Source organism: Pan troglodytes, chromosome 17, assembly GCF_028858775.2.
Source record: "Pan troglodytes isolate AG18354 chromosome 17, NHGRI_mPanTro3-v2.0_pri, whole genome shotgun sequence".
NCBI classification, from domain to species: domain Eukaryota; kingdom Metazoa; phylum Chordata; class Mammalia; order Primates; family Hominidae; genus Pan; species Pan troglodytes.
Genome location: NC_072415.2, coordinates 20,008,147 through 20,035,001, shown reverse-complemented (window position 1 = coordinate 20,035,001; position 26,855 = coordinate 20,008,147). Strand labels below are relative to the sequence as shown.

The window sequence follows — 26,855 nt, the reverse complement described above, 5'->3', positions numbered from 1 at the left end:
AATACATTAAAATACTATCTAAAAAATAAGGCCTCAAATCTCATGTAATAGCTAGAAAGAATTGTAAGCATAGGATTATATAAGATAATGTCAGTTTGGTGAAATGATATATTGTTTTATTATGTAAATAACTTTTCTACTCAATTTAATCTTCATAATACAACTCTTCTTATTTAAGATTTCAGATCAGGAAACTTTCTCCCAGTTATGACTGATTTGTAGATCTGCTTCTGAATTAAAATGAACAAATGAACAAGACCACAGATGTGTCAGTTGAGAAAGAACCTTTGATGACATTTGAGGAGAAGGGTTTCCTTGCTGAAGTTGGCTGTCAGTAAAATGCAGGAGCAAGGCACAGGCTCCCTCTGCACTGCCATCTCCACTTCCACTGGGGGTTTTATGGGGAATCCTTGGATTTGTGAACACCTTTAAAACACCAAACTTGAGCCTTATCAAATCAGTGAAGATTACAGAAGACCCAAGAGTCTTCCCCAGGGATTAGTTGCTGCTTTAAAACAACACTGCTTTTGAAAAGGAATTCTCACAGGCACCAGCAGATTAATCCTGCCATTTCTCCACTGAGATAAATGAAAGAAGAAATAATGCCAGCAAACACTGTTCTTTCAGTATCCTTAAAAACCAAACATTCTAGAGTGCAAACTCCAAGATTTATAAGCAGCAGGAAATATGCTGTGGTGTCAAAAATAAAATAAATTCCCTGCTTATTTTGGCCAGGTACTTTTATTCCTCTCAGATTCAAGTCCAGATTGTCACATGGAAGCAATTTTTCCTTGTGAATTAATCTAAGAAGATTCACCCACCACCCTGTTCCTCCTGGGCTACCTGATGGGCTGGAACGTGACAAGAGAATAAAAATCAATTATGTAAAATAGCCCCAAACGAATGTAACTGAGAAGGAAAATAATTCCATAATTATGATATTTAGTATTTTCAATGTCCCTAATAAATAATGTTTAGAGCATCTGTCCATCTTATTGTTATCTTTAAATAATGTGATTAATAATACATAAGGCTTACATATTCAAGCAAATTTCAAATGGAAGTGAAGTATCCTAAATCTATCTCTGAAAATTGAAATCAGGAAGAAAATGTGACTTTAGAATTAACCCATGTGACTGCATTGTGTTCTTTTCTTCATCAGATGAATGGCACCTCATCATGACCTCACAGCCGTGGCTTTTTGTTGATCAATGTAGGCTTTCTTAGTCCTATGGCAAACAGCATTTGTCCTTGGTCATGTAAGTTATTTTTATAAGAAGCTTTGTAAATCATTCATGGTTATCTGTTATGAATGGCACAGAAGAGATTCTTTTACTGAGTGGGTTGGCCTCAAAATATCTTCCCATTTAAGTTTCAATAATTCTAAGAGGAACATTGGAATTTGAAATTGCACTACTACCTCTCAAATTGGAGAAGGACAAAATGAGCAGAGCAAATAGCAATGTCTAAGCAAGAAAAATGAGCAGGCACTGTGGCAGGTGCTTTTTATTAGAAATTTTATTTAGCATTCACAACTACTAGGTGATATAGTATTAGTGTCTCTCTTTTGTAGAAGAAGAAAGAGAAGAAACAATTGTCTCAGCATCACACACTAGGCAGCCTCCATGTCTGACTTCTAAGTCCACTCAATTTTCAATAATTATCCTTTCCCCTCCTTCTATAGTTATTATTTATGAGGATAATAATGCATGCGGGGCTTGAAATCTGGATGACGGGTTGTTGGTTGCAGCAAACCACCATGGCACATGTATACCTCTGTAACAAACCTGCACTTTCTGTGCATGAATCCCAGAACTTAAGTTAAAAAACAAACAAACAAACAAACAAAAACTTGCCTTTATAAATCATAAAAATAACAAATACCCAGTCTGAAGAATCTGAGTTACTGGTTTACTTTCCCCAAACTTAGGCAAATTTTGGTAAAGATTATTTAAATAAAGTCATTTTCAAACTGTAAATGTAAAAAATAGTCAAAATTTAAATCCTCTGTCTTACAATTGGAATGTCAACAAGAAGAAAAAGCACTCTTCCGTTTTTAGGGCACTAATGCATGCCTTATGGTGTCAAGTCTTGAAAGTAAGATGTAAGTGGTTAGTAGTGACTTTGACTTTGCTATAATTACTGTTACACCAAGCATCATTTTAACATTTGCCTTAAAAATAGCAGAATATTGATAAGCAAGGTGATTGCATATCTTTTACCCATAAGAATTTTAGACAATATATATATATTTTAAGACAGAGTCTCGCTCTGTCACCCAGACTGGAGGGCAGTGGTGTGATCTCGGCTCACTGCAACCTCTACCTCCTGAGTTTAAGTGATTCTCCTGCCTCAGCTTCCTGAGTAACTAGAATTACAGGCATGCACCATCACGCTCAGCTAATTTTTGTATTTTTAGTAGAGACAGGGTTTCACCATGTTGGCCAGGCTGGTCTCGAACTCATGACCTCAGGTGATCTGCCCACCTGGGCCTCCCAAGGTGCTGGGATTACAGGTCTGAGCCACAGTGCCTGGCTAGACAATATCATTTCTAGTTTGCATAGGTTTATTGAATTCTATCCCTCCTTTATTGTTTTTTAAATAAGCATACAAGGCAATTGTCTGCTTTCTTGTGAACCACATAAATCATTTTCCATAAGTGAGAATTTTCCTCCCTCAATGGCTTATTGGTTAACATTCTCAATATAAGTAACTTCAATTAACTTCAGTTTTATAAGTGTAATATCTTGTCAAAGCTTATGACTGAAAACATTTAGTACTTGCAAGCGTTTTGCATCAAATGTCCAAATAAAATATTTTAGTCACTTTTTCCTTTATAAATGTTATCTTTCCACTAATAAATCAATTACTCTTTAAACTGATGTCACCTAACCTCACCTAACAAAGTACAGTTATTAGAACATAACAGTGTCCTGAGGCTGGTCAGGGGGCAGCGTGAGAGCCGTCTGACAGCTCTCATACCCAAGGACAAAAATAGGACAAGCTTCCAATTCAGCAGTTGCTCCTGAAACCTTTCAACCAGCTAGCAAACATACATTTCGTTCATTATTTTTACCTTTTTAAAATTCTCACACTTTTCCAAATATGTATGTTTTTCCCCCTTGGAGTGCTTTAAAACAACTTGATCAAAGCATGCCAAGTTAACACCACTCCACTGAGCAGGACAAGGTGCACAGACTGGAAAGCTGCCCTGCAAGGAGGAACTCATTTTTTTCCCTAAAACTACCAGATGTTATTTCTTTAAATATTCTGCAATAACTAAGGTACCCAGACCAATTGAACCATAACACTATGTATGACCTTGCACGGTTAGCCTCCGAGATAATATCACGTGATAGTTTGGGGTGGTGGGTCAAAGCCTGGCCCTTACCTATGAACACCCCTGAGCCTGTCTTCTCATGGCTAAGGTGTGGACCAGAGTGTCTGCCCACTGGGACTGCACGAGGGTGCCATGCAATTTGACAGTAAACGTTTATGTCAAGCACTGTGAATCATAACGTGCTCTGTATGCTCAGCTGTTATTATCATAGTTCTGCAACTTATTAAGGGTCAAGGTCCTCAGAAATCAAAGAAGGAAGAGACATGGAGTTGGATTTACCAATTCTTCATTTTCAAACTCCGGGTTACTCTGTGCCGCTTCGTCTGTCACAGGTTTCTGAACAATGTTTCTACAGAGGAGCCAGATGGTCAGACTAGCAATGAACATCCCGATGTCAGGTACAAACACTCTGATCCCATTGCCAGCATCAGCTCCCTTTAAGCTATAAAGGAAAAACAAGGGGAGGGGAGAAAATTTAGTTCTTATATTTCTATGGTTAAACCGCCTTATAGGATGTTTTGGTCTTCTTAATGATTTAAAATAAAAGATGCTCAGTTTCTCCCTAAAAGGTACAAGAAAGCTTTTTATTGACCTCAGTGTCTCACAAAATCTACACATTCAGGAAGATTCCAGTGTTCCCTAGAGTTTCAGAAATATTATAAAGAACTTTTGAACCAATTCTCACTCCTTAAACGTCCTAATGGACAATGTTTTTGTTAAATAAACCACATGTCCAGTACAAATGCAGTTGTTTGCAATCTAGCTGAAGCAGTCTAAAACTAAATACATACCAGCAGCTAGAAGATATTCTACTTTTCATATAAGTCAAAGATACAAGGAAAATAGAGAAAATGTTAAAGTAATCCTGGAATCCAGGACCTCTTCATTATTTTGTATACTTGGTTGATTTTGTCTTCTGTATTGTTCCAAGAAAGGTGGATCCAGTACATTTTCTCTTTTAATCCCAGAGAAACAACACTGAACTTAGAAGATTTGAGTTCAAGTCCAAGTCTGAAACTTAGTAGTTGCATCCTGCTGGGGGCTTCTCACAGCCATCTGTTCTGCTGTGCTGAAGAAGTAATACTATTTGCCTTCCTTATTTTGTTCAAGTGACATGAGATACTAGGTCACGGTTTTAGAAGAAAATATAAATACATATACATGAAATAATGTTCGTGAAAGTTCTTTGTAAAGAATGAAGCACATATTTTCACTAAGCCTACATTTTGAGAAGAGCAGCATCAATTGACATTTAGATAATTTTCACACATATAGGGCATTTTTGTTATAATTGAGATCCTGAAACAAATATATTTAATAATATAGCAGGCAGCAAAGGCCAGAAGGTGAAGTGGAGAGTAGAAAGGGCTTCAACTGGAAAAGGAAGAGAGATCTGTCTGGGAAGGTAATACAAACGCCATCTGTGATTTTGGGAGGCGTCCAGTGGTAATGAATACGGGAATGAGAGGCAGTATACTGAGTTGCCAGCATAGTTGGCCAGCACACATCACCTCAGCTGAAATGTGTTCTGGCTAAGCTCACTCTGCTGCAAGACACCAGAGCTTAATAGGCACTGGCAGACTTCTCACACCATTCAGCACACGACACGGGCCAGCCATGTCCCTCATCCGGTGCTAGACGCCTGCCCTGTGTGCCTTTGCAACACTGAGCGACTGGGCTTGCAGTGCTCTAGTGATGTGTAGTGCTGTAACCACAGTACCTATTACTATTATTAAAGCCACATGAAGAGCGATTCCTGGCATGTTCTCTGCTCACTCATATAATATAAAATAAGCTGTAACAAGAAAAAGCTAATGAAATGACTAGGTGATATGAAGAAAAAGTTATACAGACTTAGGTTTACAAAATGAGTTTAAAATAGGGAGGATACAGGTAGAGGAGTCAAGAGTCTGTACCAGCATTAAAACTTCTGGGGAAGATAAGACGATCCATGGAAAAATCAAGCATAGAACTTCAAAGGAGGGTTAAGTCTTTGAAAAAATGTTTATCAGAGATACAACTTACTTAGGGAAAGGAAGCAAAAGATAGGGCAATATACCATGTAAATACATACACACATATATACATATTCATATGCACTTTAAGTGATTACACACTGTATTCGTTTACATTATATATTATATTTTGGTGAAAACATTTAAAAATATTAAATAGCAAGAACCTTGGCATCTAGAAATAGCTACTGTTAATATTTTGGAAAATAAAAGTTATCAATAATACCTACCATTTTCTGAGCAGTTACTTCGTGCTAAGAGCTTTAGACACATTATTAATTAATCCAACCAACCATCATATTGAGTTAGGCATTATTATCCTTTTACACGTGAAAAGACTAAGGCTTCAAAAGGCAATCTAACTTCTCAAAAGCCACATAGAGAACAGAATTATACTCCATTCTCCCTACGTTCACTTTTATGCTTTCAACCGCTTTCCCATGTATGTATCCACATGGCCTTCCTTTCCAATCTTCCTTCTATACATGGATGTGCACATTTATAGTTAACAAAACGAAGTTCATTATTTACCTACTGTTTGCAAGCTGATTTGTTCATTTAACATGTCATTAACATTTTTACAACTCATTCATGATTTATTTTTATATATCATCATACTAATGGATAGACGGTATTTATTTAACTAGTCAACTACTGTTATAAATAGAATGTTTCCACGTATTTGTTACTATAATATACATAAAAATTAAAACTTAATTAAAGAGTCTTCTAATCTAGGATCTCCTAGGAATCAATCTTCAATCTAATCAGATTTGCTTTAAAAAATGGTCTAGCCTGAAACTATGACACTACTAGAAGAAAACATGAAAACTGCTAGAAGAAAACTATAAAACTACTAGAAGAAAATATGAAACTACTAGAAAAAAACACAGTGGAAACATTTCAGAACATTAGTCTGGACAAAGATTTTTTTGGGTAAGACCTCAAAAGCACAGGCAACAAAAGCAAAAGTAGACAAATGGGATTATATCAAGCTAAAGAGTTTCTGCCCAGCAAAGGAAATAATCAACAGAGTGGAAAGACAACCTAGATAATTGGAAAAAATATTTGCAAACTATCCAGCTGAAAGGAATTAATAATCGGAATATATAAGAAGCTGAAACAATCTAATAGTAAAAATAAACAACCAATTAAAAACAGGCAAATGACTGAAATAGACATTTCTCAAAAGAAGACATACAAATGGACAACAGCTTATGTAAAAAGATGCTCAGCATCACTCATCATCAAGGAAATGCAAATCAAAACCACAACGAGTTATCCTCTCACCCTAGTTAGAATGGTTATTATCAAAAAGACAAAAAAAAAAATGCTGACAAGGATGTGGAGAAAGGGGAACCCCTGTATACTGTTGGTGGAAATGTATAATAGTGTAGCTACTATAGAAAACAGCATGGAGGTTCCTTGAAAACTTAAAAATAGAACTATCATATGATCCAGCAATCCCACTGCTAGGTATATACTCAAAAGAAAGGAAATTAGTATATCTAAGAGATCTGCACTTCTATATTTACTGCGGCAGTATTCACAATAGTCAAGATATGGAATCAACTTGAGTGTCCATCAACACTCAAGAATCAGGGATCAAGAAAATGTGCTGTATATACACAATGGAATATTACTCAGCCATAAAAAAGAATGAAATCCTGTAATTTGCAGCAACATGGAAGAAACCAGAGGTCATTATTTTAAGTGAAATAAGTCAGACACACAAAGACAATGTTCTCATTCATATGTCTGAGCTAAAAAAGTGGATCTCATAGAGGCAGAGAATACAGAGAGGTGGTAACCAAAGGCTGAGAAGGATGGCAGGAAGGGGGAGCGAGGAGTAGTTGGTTAATGAGAATAAAAATAGAGTTATATAAAAGGAATAAGTTCTAATGTTCAATAGCACAGTAGGATGACTATATTATTAATAATAGTTTATTATATATTTCAAAATAGCTAGAAGATTTAAAATATTCCCAACACAAAGAAATGGTAAATGTTTGAGGTGATGGATACCCCAATTACCCTGATTTGATCACTTTATATTGTGTGAATGTATCAAATATCACATGTACCCCAAAATATGTACAATTATTACAAATCAACTTAAAAAATGATCTGGAAGAGGAACTGTCCTGTGAAAGCTTAATTTTTACAAATCGCCTCTAAACTCTTACCCCATTTTTAAAAAATGCTTGTGTTAAAGGTCTTAAAATACAGCAAATTCCTTTCATTTGGAGAAAGAGTAAGAAAATCCAATTAAGAGAGCTTCATCCAAACTACATTTATATTATAGTAATGAAATCTGATGAATGAATTCATCATAGGAAAATTGCAGAGATTCATTGTATACTTTTAAAGTCTACCTAACATGATTGAAAAGGGTAAACTAGAATTAATACCATTAGAATGAGAAAAAATGGGGATCAAGGAATGAGAAAAAATGGGGATCAAGAAAAGAGACCAGTAAGAAAAAAGGCCAGGCTTGGGTGGCTCTTTCGGTGTGGCGCTGAGGTCAGGAGTAGTAGTAGGTTGGTACTACTCAGGTGGATTTTTGGCAATCGATTATTATAGCTCTTTCATGGAAAACAAATTGACTGTGTCATTTTATGAAAAGCACCATCCAAGTACAGTCGAGAGAAAAAGACTTCTTATGTTAAAGTAACAAGAACTCCAGCTGTGGCCTCAGCTGCTTCTTACACCACAACAGACAGAGCAGGAAAGCCAGAGCCTTATATCTTTCCCACCTGTGGATTGCATTAAGCCCCAATTTGCAAACATCACTTTGAGGCAACAGTCTCAGCTTTGTGCTTCTTGGTCCCAAAAGAGACATTTTATAACATACATATATTAAGGGAATAAATGAATGTAGTTTGCTAAAGCAATTACTCCACCTGCTGTGATAGAATTTAGCTACTGAATCCAGAATTGGGCTGCGACCCCTACTTAGAATGGAATCATTCAGCCATAGAGGTGCTAAACTATTAACTATTACTCTTGGCTTGCTGAGTTAACAAAGCAGTGCATTCATAATACTGCCATTGCAGAAACAATGATACTTTTGAAAAGTATGCACAATAAACAGGTCATAGTCTGACTGATATGTCATTTGGAGACCATCTTATCAATCGTGTTTCCTTCTTCAGTGCTTACTAAAGTACGTTCATCAGAATGCCAGTCCTCAGAAATGCATTCCATTAAAACAAAACAAAACAAGACAAAAGAGAAAAAAGAAACAGTCATTGGTCCAGTCAATGTGAGAAACTCACAATGCATACTATTATACTAAAAGACTTGAGAAGTTCTGTAGTAAAACAGTTACATTTATTTGACCTGAAAACCATTTCTTACCAGTTTCTTCTAAGACTATTACATGCGACAGAGCTAGTGTGCAAGGAGCAGCTTTTGGGAAGTGCTGGGCTACAGAATCTTCCTTGGTCTCTGTTTCTCTTTGAAATGAATGAATAATTTGGAAACTATACTAACATACATAATTATACACATACCTTCTCTATACATTTAGTTTTTAATAAGTCTTTAATAATTTGGAAGTCGGTAAATCTCATTTCATTCCCTCATCTAATCACCCAACTACCCATCCGTTCACTAAGTCAGTCATTGAAATTATGGAGCTGGATGAGAATTAGAAATAGTCTAGTCCATTTCCTCATCTTACAGAATGTGGAAACCAATGAGTTTTGAATGCCTGGTTCAAATACACAGTTGGAGACAGAGCCTGACAGCAAGCTCAGGCTTTTTACTTTCTCACTTTGTGTTTGGAGCCAACACTCACTACATGGGCTCCCCTTGCCCATCATCCACCTAATGCAACAGGCCTCCTCAACCCACCACTGCTCAGAAAATGCCCTCTCAGGGGCTGCCCCTGCTCTCCCAACTGCAAGGCCCAAGTGACCCATTCCAATTCTCATCACATTCCACCTCCATGCTGCATTTGACAAGCAAGACCAACCCCTCCTACTCTCAAATCTCCGTTCCTGTGGTTTTCTTACACTCTCTTCTAATTCTCTACCTACCTATGAATATCCATGAAAACTCATGTTGCTGGGAAGCCCCACTAAGAAATTCTGAATTGTATTGTAGCCACCAGACTCTTCTCTACGTCCTACTTAATTGTTGATGAGTCCACAAAGTTCTGTTCTTCATTTATTTTTCTTCTCACTCTACAAGATCACCCTGGATGATATCCATCCCCAAGGCCCTAATCAGCATCCACATGGTGACTTATTCATTCATTTCAATCAGAATCACAGATCAATGAACATTTTCTAGCACACCATTTACCAAAAGCTGTTCCATGAACACTAGCTCTTTAGAATGAAATAGCGTTAGATTAAATTCTTAAGAAATGGTTTTAAGGGCAAATAATGTAATACCCAGTCCAACTCGTCCGCTGAGAAACATTAGCATATATCCATTTTCCTACTGGATATCTGTACTTCAGTATACCATAGATTTTCCATTCAGTGTTATTCTTACTCCAAATTAGCTCTTCCTCCTATAGTCCTAATTTTGGAAAACACGGCTGTCATCAACCTAGTGACCAAAACAGAACCTGGAAGCTTCCATTCTCTCACTGAAAGACTGGAGGAGATTCTGACTTCTAATGTCTCCTTTCCCAGCCCTCCCCTTTATCCCCACAGCCTGGTCTGTCCTCTGGGTTACGGCAGCAGCATCCTCATGATTTCATCTCAGGTTGTCCCCTCTGCCAGCCAGGCCTCCACATTAATATCAGAGTTTAGTTTTTAGCAGCATAAAGCTGATCGTGTCAACCCCATGGCCCCCAGGAAACATCCACATTCCTGAGCGTGACACGGGGCCCTCCACATCCCAGATCTGGTTTCCCTTATCTCTTGCCATCATTTCCCTCTACCTCAAATTCCGGCCATACTGAATGCACGTACCCAGAACGCGCCAGTGTTTTCCCTCTGAGCAAGTGTGCAGTCTTCTCCCTTGGCCAACTTCTCCCAGTATGCTTCAGGTTCTCCTCATCTCTAAAAACACACCTGCCATGTCTCCTCTGTGAAGCCCTTCCTACTTTGCCCCTCCACACCCATTCCAGAATAGAATGGACCGCCATCCCTCCCACATGCTCCATCAGTAGATGTTTAACACTGTGTCACTCACTGATTTACCAATCTGCCTAACAGAAGCCCTTGCGTGTTTCATCTGTTTCCCTGGGGACCAGCATGGTAGATGGTGCAGTGTAAACCATCAGTAAAGGCTGGCTGGATGCATGCTAGCTCCAGGACATATCGTTGCCTCTTATGGCATATCCATCAAATCAAATACTACACAGCAATAAATAAGTACAAGTGCATGTGTGATCCAGGTCTACATCTGTGAATATGAGTGTATATCATAATGGTGAAAAAAATGAGAAATATGCAAAATATAGATTGCTTAGGGTTTCATGCATAAAAACTACTATAAAAATGACAAACACCTATTTCAGCGCAGGGGAGAGGGATACAATTAACGGTATTGGTAATGCTCAAGTTCTTAAGCTTGGTGAAAGCTGGTTGGTAGATACAAAAGTGTATCTTTAATACTTCAGACTGTTTTTAAAAGCTGCAACAGTCAGACTGCTTATATTTTCCTGTGTAGAACGAATATGAAAGATACTACACCAATTACTTTGACTGGGATAATGACCAATTGAGGCACTGATGGCCATGCCTGAATTTGGTCTGATAAATTTATTAATCAAATATCGTTGCCTCTTCAAATATTTGTTCTTTTCTTTTTATCATGATAGTTTGTGCAAAGCACTGTTGAAGAATTAGATGAGACACCTACCATAAAGAGCTCTGTAATTCAGCTCGGGGAAGATAATACACAAACACTAAGAGGAGGGAACATTACTGTTGCCTGGTAATGGCATGGAGATCACAGAGAGTTTACAAATAAAGTTTCAGTTATTTGCACATGCAGATTTCATTGTCAAAATTGGAAGCTATAACTCATTAAAACATATGTTCATAGTTATTAAATAAATGTGTTGGAGAAAATATTTCAAAAACAAAAGAAATGAAGTGTATCTAATGAACATTAAATGGCTCAATTTGACAGAATTTTTAATTCACTAATTCAAAAAAATTATTAAGCATTTACTATGTGCCAGGCACTGTCTCTAAGCACAGAGTATTGGTTGTGAAGTTATATATGAAGGAAGTAAAGTCAGAAACACAGGGTAAGGTCAGACCATACAAAGCTTGGATGTTTTGGGAAAAAAAAAATCACATAACCAGAACTACAGAAGGACCTGAAGCAAAGGACAAACATGATCCCCAAGGAAATGAAGGCCACAGGAGAAACAGTGACGTGGCTGCTGGTAGTGCAGGTGGTGTTTTCACAATGAGTGTCAGGTGCAGTTAGGACTTTCAGGTGCAGAGGTGAGACTTTAAACTGAAAGCCACATGGAGTTTGTGCCTGGGAGCAAAGTCATGGCTGATGAGGTAGGTTCAAGAGTTTTCTTCTCACATGTGTTGGCTAAAGTCAAGAGAGTAAATTAGATTATCCAGGGACAGTGCATAGCATAAATATGTGTGTAAGGTTCTCTAACCTAATCATAAGTATACACTACAGGGCATTTAACAATAAATTAAATTTTATTTCAAGCCAATTCTGCATAGAATCAGGCTAACCAGGTTTTGTGTAGATGAAGTCCCATTTTAATAAATCAGTGAGGCCAATGTGTCCATTTTCCCATAAAATGTCCTAAGCTGCACTGTTTTCCAGGTGCATGACAATGACGTGTTTTACACGGAAGCACATACTAAACTACCTCAAACTTCATGTTCTCTCGAACAGGCAAAAGAGTCCTTTCCAATCTTTTTTTTTTTTTTTTTTTTGAGACGGAGTCTTGTGCTGTTGCCCAGGCTGGAGTGCAGTAGTGCGACCTCGGCTCACTGCAAGCTCCGCCTCCCGGGTTCATGCCATTCTGCTGCCTCAGCCTCCTGAGTAGCTAGGACTACAGGCACCCGCCACCACGCCTGGCTAGTTTTTTGTATTTTTAGTATAGACGGGGTTTCATCATATTAGCCAGGATGGTCTCGATCTCCTGACCTCATGATCTGCCTGCCTTGGCCTCCCAAAGTGCTGGGATTACAGGCTTGAGCCACCATGCCCAGCCTCCAATCTTGTTAGAGTCATACTGATCTTACTTGTTCAGACAGTGATTATACCCCTTGAAAGGAACTCAAGGAAGCTGAAATTTCTAAATAACTTACCTGTCCATAAAGAGGAGACTAGGCATTAAATTATGGCATATCCATCAAATCAAATACTACACAGCAATAAATAAGTACAAGTGCATGTGTGATCCAGGTCTACATCTGTGAATATGAGTGTATATCATAATGGTGAAAAAAATGAGAAATATGCAAAATATAGATTGCTTAGGGTTTCATGCATAAAAACTACTATAAAAATGACAAACACCTATTTCAGCGCAGGGGAGAGGGATACAATTAACGGTATTGGTAATGCTCAAGTTCTTAAGCTTGGTGAAAGCTGGTTGGTAGATACAAAAGTGTATCTTTAATACTTCAGACTGTTTTCAAAAGCTGCAACAGTCAGACTGCTTATATTTTCCTGTGTAGAACGAATATGAAAGATACTACACCAATTACTTTGACTGGGATAATGACCAATTGAGGCACTGATGGCCATGCCTGAATTTGGTCTGATAAATTTATTAATCAAATTCAATTGCCATTCTCCTGTCAAAGACCAGAGAAGAAGCAAGACAGGTGGATACGCATGGGAAGACTACTTTATTTTTCTAAGTTTCAATTTCTCACCTTACAAAGTGACTTCTTAGGATCTTTCCAACTCCAAAATTTCATTTCTACCATGAATACCCAAAATAAGGCAGCAATGAAATTTAGATGAGACCAGGAAAGAAGAAAAATGTTGGAGTATTGCTGTGAGGCATCCAGGTGAGAGGACCATCACAGTCATCTTCAGAAGTTCACAAAGAACAACTTTTGGGGGCAAATCAGAGTTGGTGGAAAGGTCACCTTCAACTGAATTACAACAACATGACTAAAATGTCAAATGAGCATTGTTTAAACAAATAGGAACTATTAAGATGGTTCCCTAGTGGCTTCTGAAGTTCACACGCTGAGAGATAGTCTACTTTTGTTTGTCTTTTTTTTTTTTTTTTTTTTTTTCCGAGACGGAGTCTTGCTCTTTCGCCCAGGCTGGAGTGCAGTGGCCCGATCTCAGCTCACTGCAAGCTCCGCCTCCTGGGTTCACGCCATTCTCCTGCCTCAGCCTCCCGAGTAGCTGGGACTACAGGCGCCCGCCACCACGCCTGGCTAATTTTTTCTATTTTTAGTAGAGACGGGGTTTCACCGTGTTAGCTAGGATGGTCTCGATCTCCTGACCTTGTGATCCGCCCGCCTCGGCCTCCCAAAGTGCTGGGATTACAGGCGTGAGCCACCGCGCCCGGCCTTTTGTTTGTCTTAAACTTAAATATGACTCTGATGCAGGTGTCTTTAGTTACTTGGCTTCAATAACTTTAAAGGCAGACAAATAAAGTGAATGTATATATAATAGCAAAAACTCAATAAAATGGTAAGACCCCTGATTTCCATTTCAACTGCTTCCCACATATCATATATATATATATATATATAATTTTGATATGAGAGAGAGACTATGTTTATTTAATATCTGACCTCATATAGCAAGTCATGTGTGTGGCAAGACTAATATATTTGGTGTAAATAGAGAAAGGTTTAGATTACAAACTCTGGAAGGAAATGTAACATTTATTGAGAATCACTTCCAATATTCAAATCAAGGGATTCCAAAGTTAATGACGCGTTAGAGAAAACAAACAGTTAGCTTGTTTCTGTGAAATTAGGTACCTTTTTTTAAACCACAAAACAGTCATTAAATGCAGATATCTAATTACCTTAAGGTATGAATTGTTGCTGGATTTTCAGGAGATATATAGATATGTATGTACGTATGTATGATGTATTTTACATTGGTGCCTGGATTTGTGTGAGTGCCACACGGATTGAGTATTTGAATCTACTAACCTCACTGTGAGAGTTGCTAATTTCCATCTGGAACACACAGTACTTTATTCTCCTAAAAGGGTATCCTGGTTATTTATGAGGCAGCACGTCTGTTAAAAGAGTCCTAACTCCCTGGCCCTGGCGGAGGGCATTCACAGAGGTGAGAGTAGGATGCCGGGCCAAGGGGACCATCACTTACTTGCCTTTATGCACTCTGCTCCTCAGGAGTTTGCTGAAACTGCCTGGGACTGACTCTTCCCAATTCTGTGCTCCATGAAAGATTATTACTAGCTTAGAGTCTACCACAGTGGGAGCATCAGATCATGGAAATTGGTATAAATGCTGCAAATCAGTATTTTTTTCCCTAGAGAGCCAATTGTTAAACGTTTACCAACACACAACTGCTGCTATTGAATGACTACAACAAACAAAAGAATTGAATAACAACAACAACAAAAAACTCCAGAACAATATAACTCACTCCTTTTGTCCTGTGACTCTCTTAGATAAGTCTTTAAAAATACCCCAAAACCTAGAGCGTCAAATCCAAAGTCCTCCCTCAGCCTGGTGATCAGCCCCACGACAGTGCTCTTTTTTTTGCCATCTTCAATCTCACTTCTTGCTGATTCTAAACTGACACTCTTTCTTCCAGGCTCCTCATCATCCCAGGACAGTGACAGAGTCATTCCAACATCCAGATCTCTGCTGATGCAGTTTCTATCACTTTGAATTTTCACCCGCCTCTTTTACACTTATCCTAATCAAAACTAATGTGTGCCTTCTTAACTTGTTGAGGGCAATATTTAGGTACGGACGAGGTCATACACAGTATCCACTCGTCTCTCATCCTGTCACCTTCTCCAGGCATCCGATAGCTCCCCATGTGTTTACTTGGCTGATTCCGTGACCATGGCAGGTCTATCGCCAGGAGAAGGCCACAGTGGCCTCTCTTGATCCTGAAATCCCCTCAGAAATACTTTCTTATTGCTTAAGAAAAATAATGACAAAAATTCAGTGACCCAAGGCCTTTCTCCAGTTACCCCCTGCCCAACTTGAGAGAACTGTTCTGCCTCTTCTTGCATTTGACTTCTGCCTTCCTTTCTAGTTTCAAATCTTTTAATCTCAACTAGTAATATTTCAAAAACAACATTTGGGAATTGACAAATTGTATTTAGTAAGGACGTTAAAAATCTAATATATTAACTTCATTTTATACATACAATTACATTCAAACATATGAAATACAGGAAGCATGTTATCAGAAAGACAATTCTTTCTTTTTTATGCAAAGGTTTTCATTTAAAACATTTTTTCCCATCATCTCCTCCTTCTCCTTTCCTCCCTGGCCTCTGGTAACCACCAATCTACTCTATTTTTATGAGATCCATTATTTTAGCTCCCACATATGAATGAGGACATGGGATGGTTGTCTTTCTGTGCATGGCTTATTTCATTTAACATAATCACCTGCAATTCTATCCTGACAAGATTTCACTATTTTTTCATGGCTAAATAACATTCCATTGTGCATATGTACCACATTTTCTTTTTTTTTTTTTTTTTTTTTTTTGAGATGGAGTCTTGCCCTGTCACCAGGCTGGAGTGCAGTGGTGCGATCTCGGCTCACTGCAACCACCACCTCCTGGGTCCAAGCGATTCTCCTGCCTCAGCTTCCTGAGTAGCTGGGACAACAGGTGCCTGCCACCACCTCCAGCTAATTTTTATATTTTTGGTAGAGACATGGTTTCACCATGTTGGCCAGGATGGTCTCGATTTCCTGACCTTGTGATCTGCCCAACTCAGCCTCCCAAAGAGCTGAGATTACAGGCGTGAGCCACTGCACCAGGCCTATGTACCACATTTTCTTTATCCATTTATCTGTTGATGGACACAGGTTGATTCTATATCTTGGCTATTGTATATAGTGCTGAAATAAACAAGGGAGTATAAATATCTCCTTGACACACAAATTTCCTTTCTCTTGGGTATATACCCAGCAATGGGATTGCTGGGTCTTATGGTAGTTCTGTTTTTAGTTTTTGAGGAAGTCCATACTGTTCTCCATAATGGCTGCACTAATCTACATTCCCACCAAGAGTGTACAAGGGCTTCCTTTTTTCCATATGCTCACCAGCACCTCTTGTTGCTATTGTTACTGTTATTCTTGAACTTACAAATAAAAACCATAGATATTTATTATGTAGCTAGGCATACGTTAGATATACATATATAACTATATATTAGAGAAATACATTATGGAATTATGAAATCAAGTGAGTAAACACAGACATCATCTCACATACTTATCTTCTTTTCATGGGAAGGACACTTAAAATCTACTCTCTAAGCAATTTCCAAGAATACAATACATTAGTAACTAGAGTCACCATGATGTACACTAGAGGTCTTGAACTTATTCTTCCTGGTGTACCTGAAATTTGGCATCATTTGACGAACATCTCTCCAATCCTCCCCACCTCAGCCCTTGGTAAGTATCAGTTTACCCTGTTTCTATGAGTCCTACTTCTTTTTTTTTTTTTTTTTGAGACGGAGTCTCAATCTGTCGCCTAGGCTGGAGTGCAGTGGCACCATCTTGGCTCACTGCAAACTCCACCTCCCAGGTTCATGCTATTCTCCTGCCTCAGCCTCCTGAGTAGCTGGGACTACAGGTGCCCACCACCACGCCTGGCTAATTTTTTTGTATTTTTAGTAGATACGGGGTTTCACTGTGTTAGCCAGGATGGTCTTGATCTCCTGACCTTGTGATCCACCCGCCTCGGCCTCCCAAAGTGCTGGGATTACAGGCGTGAGCGACCGCAACTGGCCTATGAGTCCTACTTCTTTAGATTTTACATTTACATGTAATCGTGATGATGTGATATTTGTCTTTCTACGCCTGGCTTATCTAATGTCCTCTAGATTAATCCAGGTTGTCGCAAATGAAAGGATTTCCTTCCTTTTACGGCTGAATAATATTCCATTGAGTATTTATTCCACATTTTCTTTATTCATCCATTGATGGACACAGGTTGATTTCCTGTTTTGGCTATTGTGATTAGTGCTGCAATGCATTTGTCTTTTTCTTACTTACTTTCTGTGTGTTTGCAAGGGATATTCCGTCCTCCTCCAACCCTAGTTATTCGTATAGCTTATTGTTTGGAGTCCTCAAATCCTTTATATATGACAAAGGGGAAAATTCCACCATAACAGGCACAAAAACAGAGCCACACCACATGGCTCACATCCTGAAATGGCTTGCCTTCCAAGTGAGAAGCAAAGCACTGGCCACATTGCCTGGCTACTGAGCCGCCTGCTTCATGGAGGTGAGGTATAAGGACACCATTAACGACTAGCAGAAATCTCTATCCTTCTACCACACTGGCAGTGAACGCAGTGCTTCACATCACATGTCCCCCTGCTGGAATTAGTGCATCGAATAACTTGAGAAAAATGAACTAAAATTAATTTTACTAAAAGAAGATAAGATACACAGTGGGTGGCTCCAACAGAGTAGCACATTTATCCTCTTTATAAACACTGGGTCAGGAGAAAAAAGCAAGAATCTTTGTATGTCACTACTAGAAGATAACAAGGAAGAGCGAAAACAGCATGAACTTTGGAGTTAAAGACCACAAACTGGACCCATTCATTCTCATTTAATTCCACAAATATTTGTGAGCGTCTATCATATCATAGACATTTTGCCAAGCCCTAGGCTGACAGTGCTGAGAAAGCCAGTGTGCTTTGTATAGGCCTGTGTATCTTAGGAGAGGCTGATATGGAAGAAAATACATTCCCAAAAAACAGATGAATGCAACACCACACGTGTGTGGCAAGCTCAGCATAAAGAGGGAATAAAGCCGGGCGTGGTGGCTCATGCCTGTAATCCCAGCACTTTGGGAGGCCGAGGCTGGCAGATCATGAGCTCAGGAGATCGAGACCATCCTGGCTAACACGGTGAAACCCTGTCTCTACTAAAAATACAAAAAATTAGCTGGGAGTGGTGGCAGGTGCCTGTAGTCCTAGCTACTCAGGAGGCTGAGGCAGGAGAATGGCATGAGCTTGCAGTGAGCCGAGATTGAGCCACTGCACTCCAGCCTGGATGACAGAGCGAGACTCTGTCTCAAAAACAAATCAATAAATAAAAAGGGAATAAAACACTGTATTTGTCAAGGAGGTGATAGGAACAGTGCCCTCAGTTGGTGAAGTATGTGGTGGGGTTTGAAGGCAGTCTGAAACAACATGATGTGTCCACGGGATTATAAGCAAAATGATTTTGTTGTCATCTAGAAATGAGAACAAATGGTAGGAGGGAGGTTTGAAAGGTACCACGGTCAGGGTCATTGGGAACCTTGACTGTTTTCCTAAGTGTTTGGAGAGGTATTGGGGAACATTTATAAGTCACTCTCTTGTTATGTGAACATAAGGCAAGTTATTTCGCTTCTCGCTTTCCTGAATTACAAAGTGAAAAAACATAATGCATCCCTCCTAAGAATTTGAGAGTAAACCAAGCTATTTGCTCTGCTCATAAATGGCCTGCTAGAAGAATTTCAGATGAGTAGCAGAAGCTGGGCTTGGGAGTGGTCAGGGCTGTGGGCGTGGATTAAAAATGAGCCAGGGTTTGTTCCTATTCAAGTCAAGTACATAGGTTTAGAAGCAAGGAGCAAACAAAATGTCAAGCGCAAAGAATCAAGAAGAAAATAAAGCCAGAATCCGAAGAAAACCTCACGCAAAAGAGAATGTGTAAATAGGACAAGCAGTTTTGGAGATGGATAAAAAGACAAAATCACTAACACACACACACACAAAGTGTGGTGAACCAAGCAAGTGGAAGCTCAGTCCATATTCAGGAAGTGTGTGCTGATGGTGTTTTGTGCATTTGTGCATTTTGCGCATTTCTGTCAGATAAGTAAAGACAAGACAACTGCAGTGTGTGTGCAGTATCCACCCTCATCCTGGGATGAGACATTTCAAGAACCCCAGTGGATGCTTGAAACCGCAGATGGTACCAAACCCTATACATACATATATATACCCACATATGTGGGTATATATATATATACACACACATATATATATGTGTGTGTGTGTGTGTGTATATATATATATATATATATATATATATATATATATGTAATCTCCAGCATTGGGGATTACAATTCAACATGAGATTTGGGTGGGGACAAATATCCAAACCATGTGTATATATATATGCATATACACATTATATACATATGATGTTTCTCCTATACATATATGCCTATGATACAGTTTAATTTATAAATTAGGCACAGCGAGAGATTAACAATAACTAATAATAAATTACAGTAATTATAACATTATACCATGATAAAATTTATGTGAATGTGATCTCTCTTTCTTTTTCTCAAAATATCTTATTGTGCTGTGCTCACCTATTTTCAGACCACAGTTGACCATAAGTAACTGAAACCATGGAAAGTGAAATGGCTGATCAGGGGGAACTACTGTACTTTCCCCAAATAAGGACCCTCTAATAAATTATCACTGTATTAGGCCTTTCTTGTCTTGCTGTAAAGGAATACCTGAGATTGAATAATTTGTAAAGAAAAGAAGTTTAATTGTCTCACGGTTCTGAAGGCTTTACAGGAACCACGGTGCTGGCATTTGCTTGGTGTCTAGGGAGTCCTCAGAAAGTTTTCAATCGTGGCAGAAGGTAAAGGGGGAAACAGGCACATCACATGCCCAGAGCAGGAGCAAGAGAGACAGAGAGTTGTGGGAGAGTGGGGAGGTGACACACTTTTTTTTTTTTGAGACAGAGTCTCGCTGTGTTGACCAGGCTGGAGTGCAGTGGCGGAATCTCGGCTCACTGCAACCTCTGCCTCCTGGGTTCAAGCGATCCTCCTGCCTCAGTCTCCTGATAAGCTGGGACTACAGGTGTGCACTAGCACACCTGGCTAATTTTTTGTATTTTTAGTAGAGACAGGATTTCACCTTGTTAGCCACAATGGTCTCAATCTCCTGACCTCGTGATCTGCCCACCTCAGCCTCCCAAAGTTCTGGGATTACAGGAGTGAGCCACCACGCCCGGCCGACACACATTTTTAAATGACCAGATCTACTGAGAACTTGCTATCACAAAGACAGCACCAAGCCACGGAGAGATCCAGCCCTATGACCCAAACACCTCCCACCAGGCTCCACCTCCAGCATTGGGGATTACAATTCAACATGAGATTTGGGTGGGGACAAATACCCAAACCATATCAACCACCATACAATCTTCCCAAACAGGAAACCAGCATTGACACAACACTGCCATCCAATGTGCAGTCCATTCACATTTTGCCACACATACTCACAGCATCTTGTACTTGTTTGTGCCTGGGATCCCATTGGGAAGCATGTGTTGCATTCAGTTTTTTGTGTCTCACTAGTCTCCTTCATTCTGGGACAACTCCTCAGTCTTTCTTTGTCTTTCATGCCCTTGACAATCTGAATGAGTACCGTCTTTCATTATGGAGGATGACCCTCAACCTGGCTCATGAATTCTTGTAAAACATACACAGACATGGTGCTGTACTGCTTTCAGTTCAACACACTGGGAGGCACACGTCCCCAGCCCATCCCACCGTGATCACCTGGTCGAGTTGGTGTGCACCAGCTTTGTCTGCTGGGTCATCATGTTTACTTTGTATGTGATTTGAACTTTGTGATATATCAAATCATATACATTACTATGTATATGATTTGATATATTCTGAAATTGCATCAATGTCCTCTGCCTTATCAAGCTTCCACCCACCAACTTTAGCAGACATTAATGACTCCTGCCTGTATTAACTGTCATGATGGCTGCCTAATAGTGGTCATTGGTGCCCCTAAATATGAATTGGTATTTGGCTGCAAGTAAGCACTTCCTCTTACCTCCAATAAATCAATTTCTTAGCTAAGTAATATCAGTGTGGATGCATGAACTTCCCTTTTATTAGATAGACTGTATTTGAAACTACAATTCTGATGCTGAAATTGCCCCTGAGTTGTGAGGGCCCCTCCACGCTGGCTCCTGGGAAATGTCCTTGTCATTCACTGTGCATTCTCCTACTTTCTGACACAGTAAGGTTTTTAGGCCTGTCTTCTACTTTCTCTGCTCCAAGCCTTTCTACTCTCTGGGCTCCATTCCTTCAGAAAGCCCTATTTTCTTTTTGTGCACCCTGGTATTCAGAGCTGGACACTTGGAGTGGCATTGTTATGGGGGCGACATTGCTTCTGGGTCCTCTTATTTGACAGAGTCCTTTGCATATATTTCCACACACACGCATAGGCCTTTACAACTATTTCCATATCTTCTTGTGTATCTGTGTTTTTAAAACCCACATGTTCATTCTGGTACTTTCAACTTGAGTTTAACTGCTCAGGATTCTTTCTAGCCTCTGCTTTGTAAATCTTTGCTCTGATAGTGACAAACATGGCTCCCATTATCCTTAATATATTTAGTTAAGTTCCCCAACAGTGATTTGCTTAATGTAACTAATTCCCAATCCGTAGCAACTGCCACATCCAGCTGTCACTTCTGCAACCCCCGAGACAGAGCCACTTTCTCATACAGGGTACACTTCCACCAACACCTCCATGCAACCCCTCTCCCTCAACAACCCAATTTTTCAGAAACCTGGCATGCTGCTACAGCCAACAATTCAAGGGGTCATTTCATGATCCTAATGTGCACACTTTGTGGACACCAAAATCTCAATTCTTGATGGGAAAAGGAAGGAAGGAAAAATGGAAAGGCAAGGAATGATGAAAAGGCAGTTTATTGATTCTTGGTAAAAAGAGGCTGAAAGAGAAGAGATGGAGAAGAGAGAGGAGGACAGACACAGGTCCGCCCAGGTGTGCACAGGTACTTCCATCACCTGCAGTCTCCTAGGTTTCAAATTCAGCTTTCATCCTTCCCCAAGTACTATCAGTTTTTTCCCCTTTCTGTAACTTGTCTGTTGAATAAACTACCACTGAGCAAATGTTCAAGATAAGGAAAATAGCAGCAACTTAATCTGAACTGCTGCCTATTTAGTAGAAGTAAGAGTGTTCTTGTTAAGCTACCTTGAGAAATCTTTGGATTTTGATAATGAATTATTTTAAGGCTTTTGGACACAATGGTTGACCCTGAAAACTATAAAATGCGACTCTAATGTCTTTATTTGCAGATTCGGGAAATTAATCATGAGTATTTAGACTATGTTTTTGGAAGATGACAGTTAAGGGCATTTAGAATAATAATCTGCATTTTACAGTAACCTCATAGGTGCTGGGTTGTTCTTTATCAACTTGGTCAAGCTGAGGATTGTCCCCAAAATCCCAACATTTCATGGCTCTGAATTAGAAATGGCCAAAGAGACATCTACCTGTGTGTGATCTGGAAGGTACAAGTGAAGCAGGACAACTGTTTCTGAAGCTCTTTACACAGTGGATGACAGACTAACAAGGAGGTGTCAGGTAGGGTCCCTCATCCTCATTCTCCTCCCTAAGAGCTGCCCAGGGGACCACAGCAGCCCCAGGTCCACTGCCAGATGCTTGGCTGCCACCTCGTGGATGTGGTAGCCACATAGAAGAAAGAGCTCCCAAGGACCTTTCCAGGGGCTCCCCATCGGGGTCCCACTTTAACTGCTGACGTCTCAGGTTGACTGGTTAGTCACCATGTCTCTGTCTTTCCTCTTGGACCTTGGCTCCCCCAGCACTGTCCATAATTATACACAGCCTAATTCCTGAGATAAATTCTTTATCCCATAACAGAGCAAATCTGCTCCCCCATCAAACTCCAACTGACCAGCTCCTACTGTGATGCTTTAATTGGCTAGCAAAGCTCTTGTGAAGTACTGCAAAATGGAAAGCCAGTAAAATCTTCTGTGTTTAAACTACAGCCCATACGGGGGAAGCCAGTGATTTACTCCTATTTAGTGAGGACACAGTCTCAGGGTCTCCATTTGCTTGAACTAAAGTGTGAGGATTATGAATGTAATCCACAGTACACATTTCTAAGGCAGAGCAGGCCTCATTTGTCAATGTGGCTGAGTCTGCAAGTGCCATGAAATATAGCATTTGCCATTTTTTTCAGGGAACAGCTTAGAGTAAGCAGCTATAACAAGAATATATTAGTCTGTTCTCATGCTGCTAATAAAGACACACCCAATACTGGATTTATAAAGGAAAGAGGTTTAATTTACTTACAGTTCAGCATGGCTGGGGAGCCCTCAGGAAACTTAAAATCATGGCAGAAGAAGAAGCAAACACATCCTTCTTCATATGGAGGCAGCAAGAGACATGCAGTGTGAAGTGGGGGGAAATCCCCTTAGAAAACCATCAGATCTCAGGAGAACTCACTCGCTATCATGAGAACAGCATGGAGGTAACCGCCCCCATGATTCAATTACCTCCCACCAGGTTCTTCCCATGACACATGGGGATTATGGGAACTACGGTTCAAGATGAGATCTGGGTGGTGACACAGCCAAACCATATCAAGGAATAAACTTCTAATTTGCTTCTGAGCTTACCATCCCTCCTGCTGAGCACTGGTGTTTAGCCTGGTGTTTTTCCAAATGCAGGTCACGAATAATTAGCATATTATAAAATAAACTTAGTGGGAATCAACCAGTACTTTATTTTTTCTGTAATATAATAGAACAAAGGAAATAAAAAATATATCAAATCTCCTTGCAAGTGGTAAGAGTAACTTTTTTTTCCCCTTTGAAAGTTTGAAATCACGTGTTGTACCAGATCAAAACAGAAAGTGCATTGCTGGCTGGAAGCAGTGGCTCACGCCTATAATCCCAATACTTTGGGAGGCCGAGGCTGGTGGATTACTTAAGGCCAGGAGTTCGAGAGCAACATGGTGAAACCCTGTCTCTACTAAAAATACAAAAATTAGCCGGGTGTGGTGGTGCGCACCTGTAATCCCAGCTACTTGGGAGACTGAGGCAGGAGAATCCCTTGAACCCGGGAGGCAGAGGTTGCAGTGAGCGAGATTGTGCCACTGCACTCCAGCCTGGGAGACAGACTGAGACTCTGTTAAAAAAAAATAAAAGAAAGTGCATTGCTTCCTGCGGTCACAGTAAAAAGTTTGACTACCATCATCAAACAAGTAAGGCAGTTGTGTAGGGAACAGATGAAGACAGTACAAATCCTCTTTCCAAATCTCTTGGAGCCAAATGTACTTCAAAATTCATCCTTTTCCAGAATGCAGAAAGACACATGTTACAAACATGATGTACCACTTGATGCAGACACTAGGCATTGGCCCTGTTCAAACACACACATGAGGACAATTCACACTCACAGGAATGGTCTCCCTTCAGCTACCAGGTGACTTCAGGTCAGGTTTTGCCATCACAAAACTAGGCTAAAATGTTTTCAGAGCATTGCAATTTTGAGATTGCAGGTGAAGGATCTCAAAGGCTGTACTCAAATCTATTATAAGAAGCTAAAAGTAGTTAGCTATAAAAAATTCCAAATTTTTCAGAAATAAAATAGTAATCAAATGAGTGATAAATAGCTCTGAGTTTTTAACTGTCAAAAGGTAAAGCTTCTGTTAAGCAAATAAATGAAAATATAAATTTGTAAAGCACATATAATAGAGTGGTAGACATACTACAAATAGAATCACCCAAGAATATCTTTAAATATGTTTCTTCATGCAGTTCAAGTGTGCTTTAATTTTCAGAAATGGGTTCGGTAAACATTTAGGGTAATGCAGGATTGATAGGCAGTCAGACTGAAGATAGAACAGCCAATTAAGAGACTCCTAGAGTGAAAGAAAAATGTGATGTCCACACAACCACCTGCCTGCAAACATTCATAGCAGCTCTACTCATAATTGCCCCAAACTGAAAACAACCCAATTATCAACCAACCAATCAGCAGATAACTGATTATATAATATCTATATAATGGAATACCATTAGCAATAAAGGGGAATTATCACAATGTACCCCATAAATATGTACAATTATTATGTATTATTTATAAATAAAAATTAATTAATTAAACAGGAATCAAGTATGGATACTTGTGACACTATGGATAAATCTAAAAGGTTTATGCCATGTGAAAAAAGCCAGACACAAAAGGCCATAGAATCCATGATTCCATTCACATGACAATCCAGAAAATGTAAAGCCAGAGAAAGAAAAATCAGATCAGTGGTTGCCAGGGGCTAGGGGAAGAGGTGGGAGGTTGACTGCAGAGGGCAGGAGAATCTTTTTGGGGATAATGAAGATAACACACATCCTGACTATGGTGGTGGTTACATGATTGTGTATATTTTCAAATTCATAGAACTACTCACCTAAAATGGGTAGAATTTTAGGAAGGTAAATTGCACCCCAATGAACCAGAGAGAGAGAGAGAAAGATGGGGAGAGGGGCGGGGGTGAGGGAAGCACAGAAGCAATTTAGCATGAAACAATAAAGACCACAAGTGTGGTGAGTAGGAATAGAGAGGAAAAGCAAAATCTGAGAAAACATAAAAATGTAAATGAAGAAATCACCACCAAAATCTAACAAGTACTTCATACAAATGAAATATTTTAAACAAGCTACATCTGTAAATATGTAGCTGTTGAAAATGACAGAAATTGTACTAAATGGTAGGCATTGTTTTCTGACATCTCAACATTCAGAAAGAAATATGGTCAGTAAAGGTCCTTGAGCCCTTTTCTGCAGTATTTCAACAGAGCTGCTTCAGTGGTTTCTCCCTGGGGATTTCCCTAATAGAAAATTTATGGCCAGGATAAAATTAACAATGCTGGATTCAGAGGAAACTGTTTCTACTGCGAATCCCTTTGCTTAAAATTCTGGGAAATTATGTTTTAGTAGTTCAAGACCTATTACAAAATCACTGATTTATTGAATTATGGCTAGGTTAATGAGATGTTCTCCTAAACAAAGATTTGTTATTTTTATAAATTAAAAAAAAATAAAATAAACAGTCCCAGAGTGAGCTGTGGCCACTGAGATTTGTATGCCTACACATTTGAACAGTGTGCATTTCCATCTTATTTGCAAGATGACAGCCTTCTGCTCCAGCCAGGTCAGATTCCTCAGCGATGTGCAGGCAGGTCACACCCACCTCACCCTCACTGCTGTCCCTGTCCTTTGTAGACTCTTTCCTTCCCTGTGCAAATACTGACCCCTCTTTGATTCATCAAGATGAATCCAGCTTCCCGCAGTAATTATCTCCCTTCCAATCCAGATGCAAGGGTCTCTCTGCATGGATTCCTTGGTAATTCAAGTAAATGCTGTCCATATGAACAGTGAGCTTTGGGGCATCTATTTCAGATGAGTGAGCAGTTCAGGATGAGACCATTTCTTCTTCTTACCTACTTCATCATTCATGCTCATCTCAATGTTGGCTATAAGGTACGTTTTTAACAAACATTTTTTAATTGAATGGTATAAGAAATCG

General features: G+C 39.5%; 1 protein-coding gene across 6 annotated transcripts in view; it reads right to left on the bottom strand.

Annotated features, from left to right (window-relative positions):
* Positions 1-26,855, bottom strand: part of PIEZO2 (piezo type mechanosensitive ion channel component 2) — a 478,008-nt gene that overhangs the window by 196,545 nt on the left and 254,608 nt on the right. For all 6 annotated transcript variants that reach the window (XM_016933287.4, XM_016933289.4, XM_054671877.2 and 3 more), the window contains exon 5: positions 3,620-3,782. In XM_016933287.4, coding sequence (XP_016788776.4) covers positions 3,620-3,782 — 163 coding nt within the window. The remainder of the gene's footprint in view (positions 1-3,619; positions 3,783-26,855) is intronic.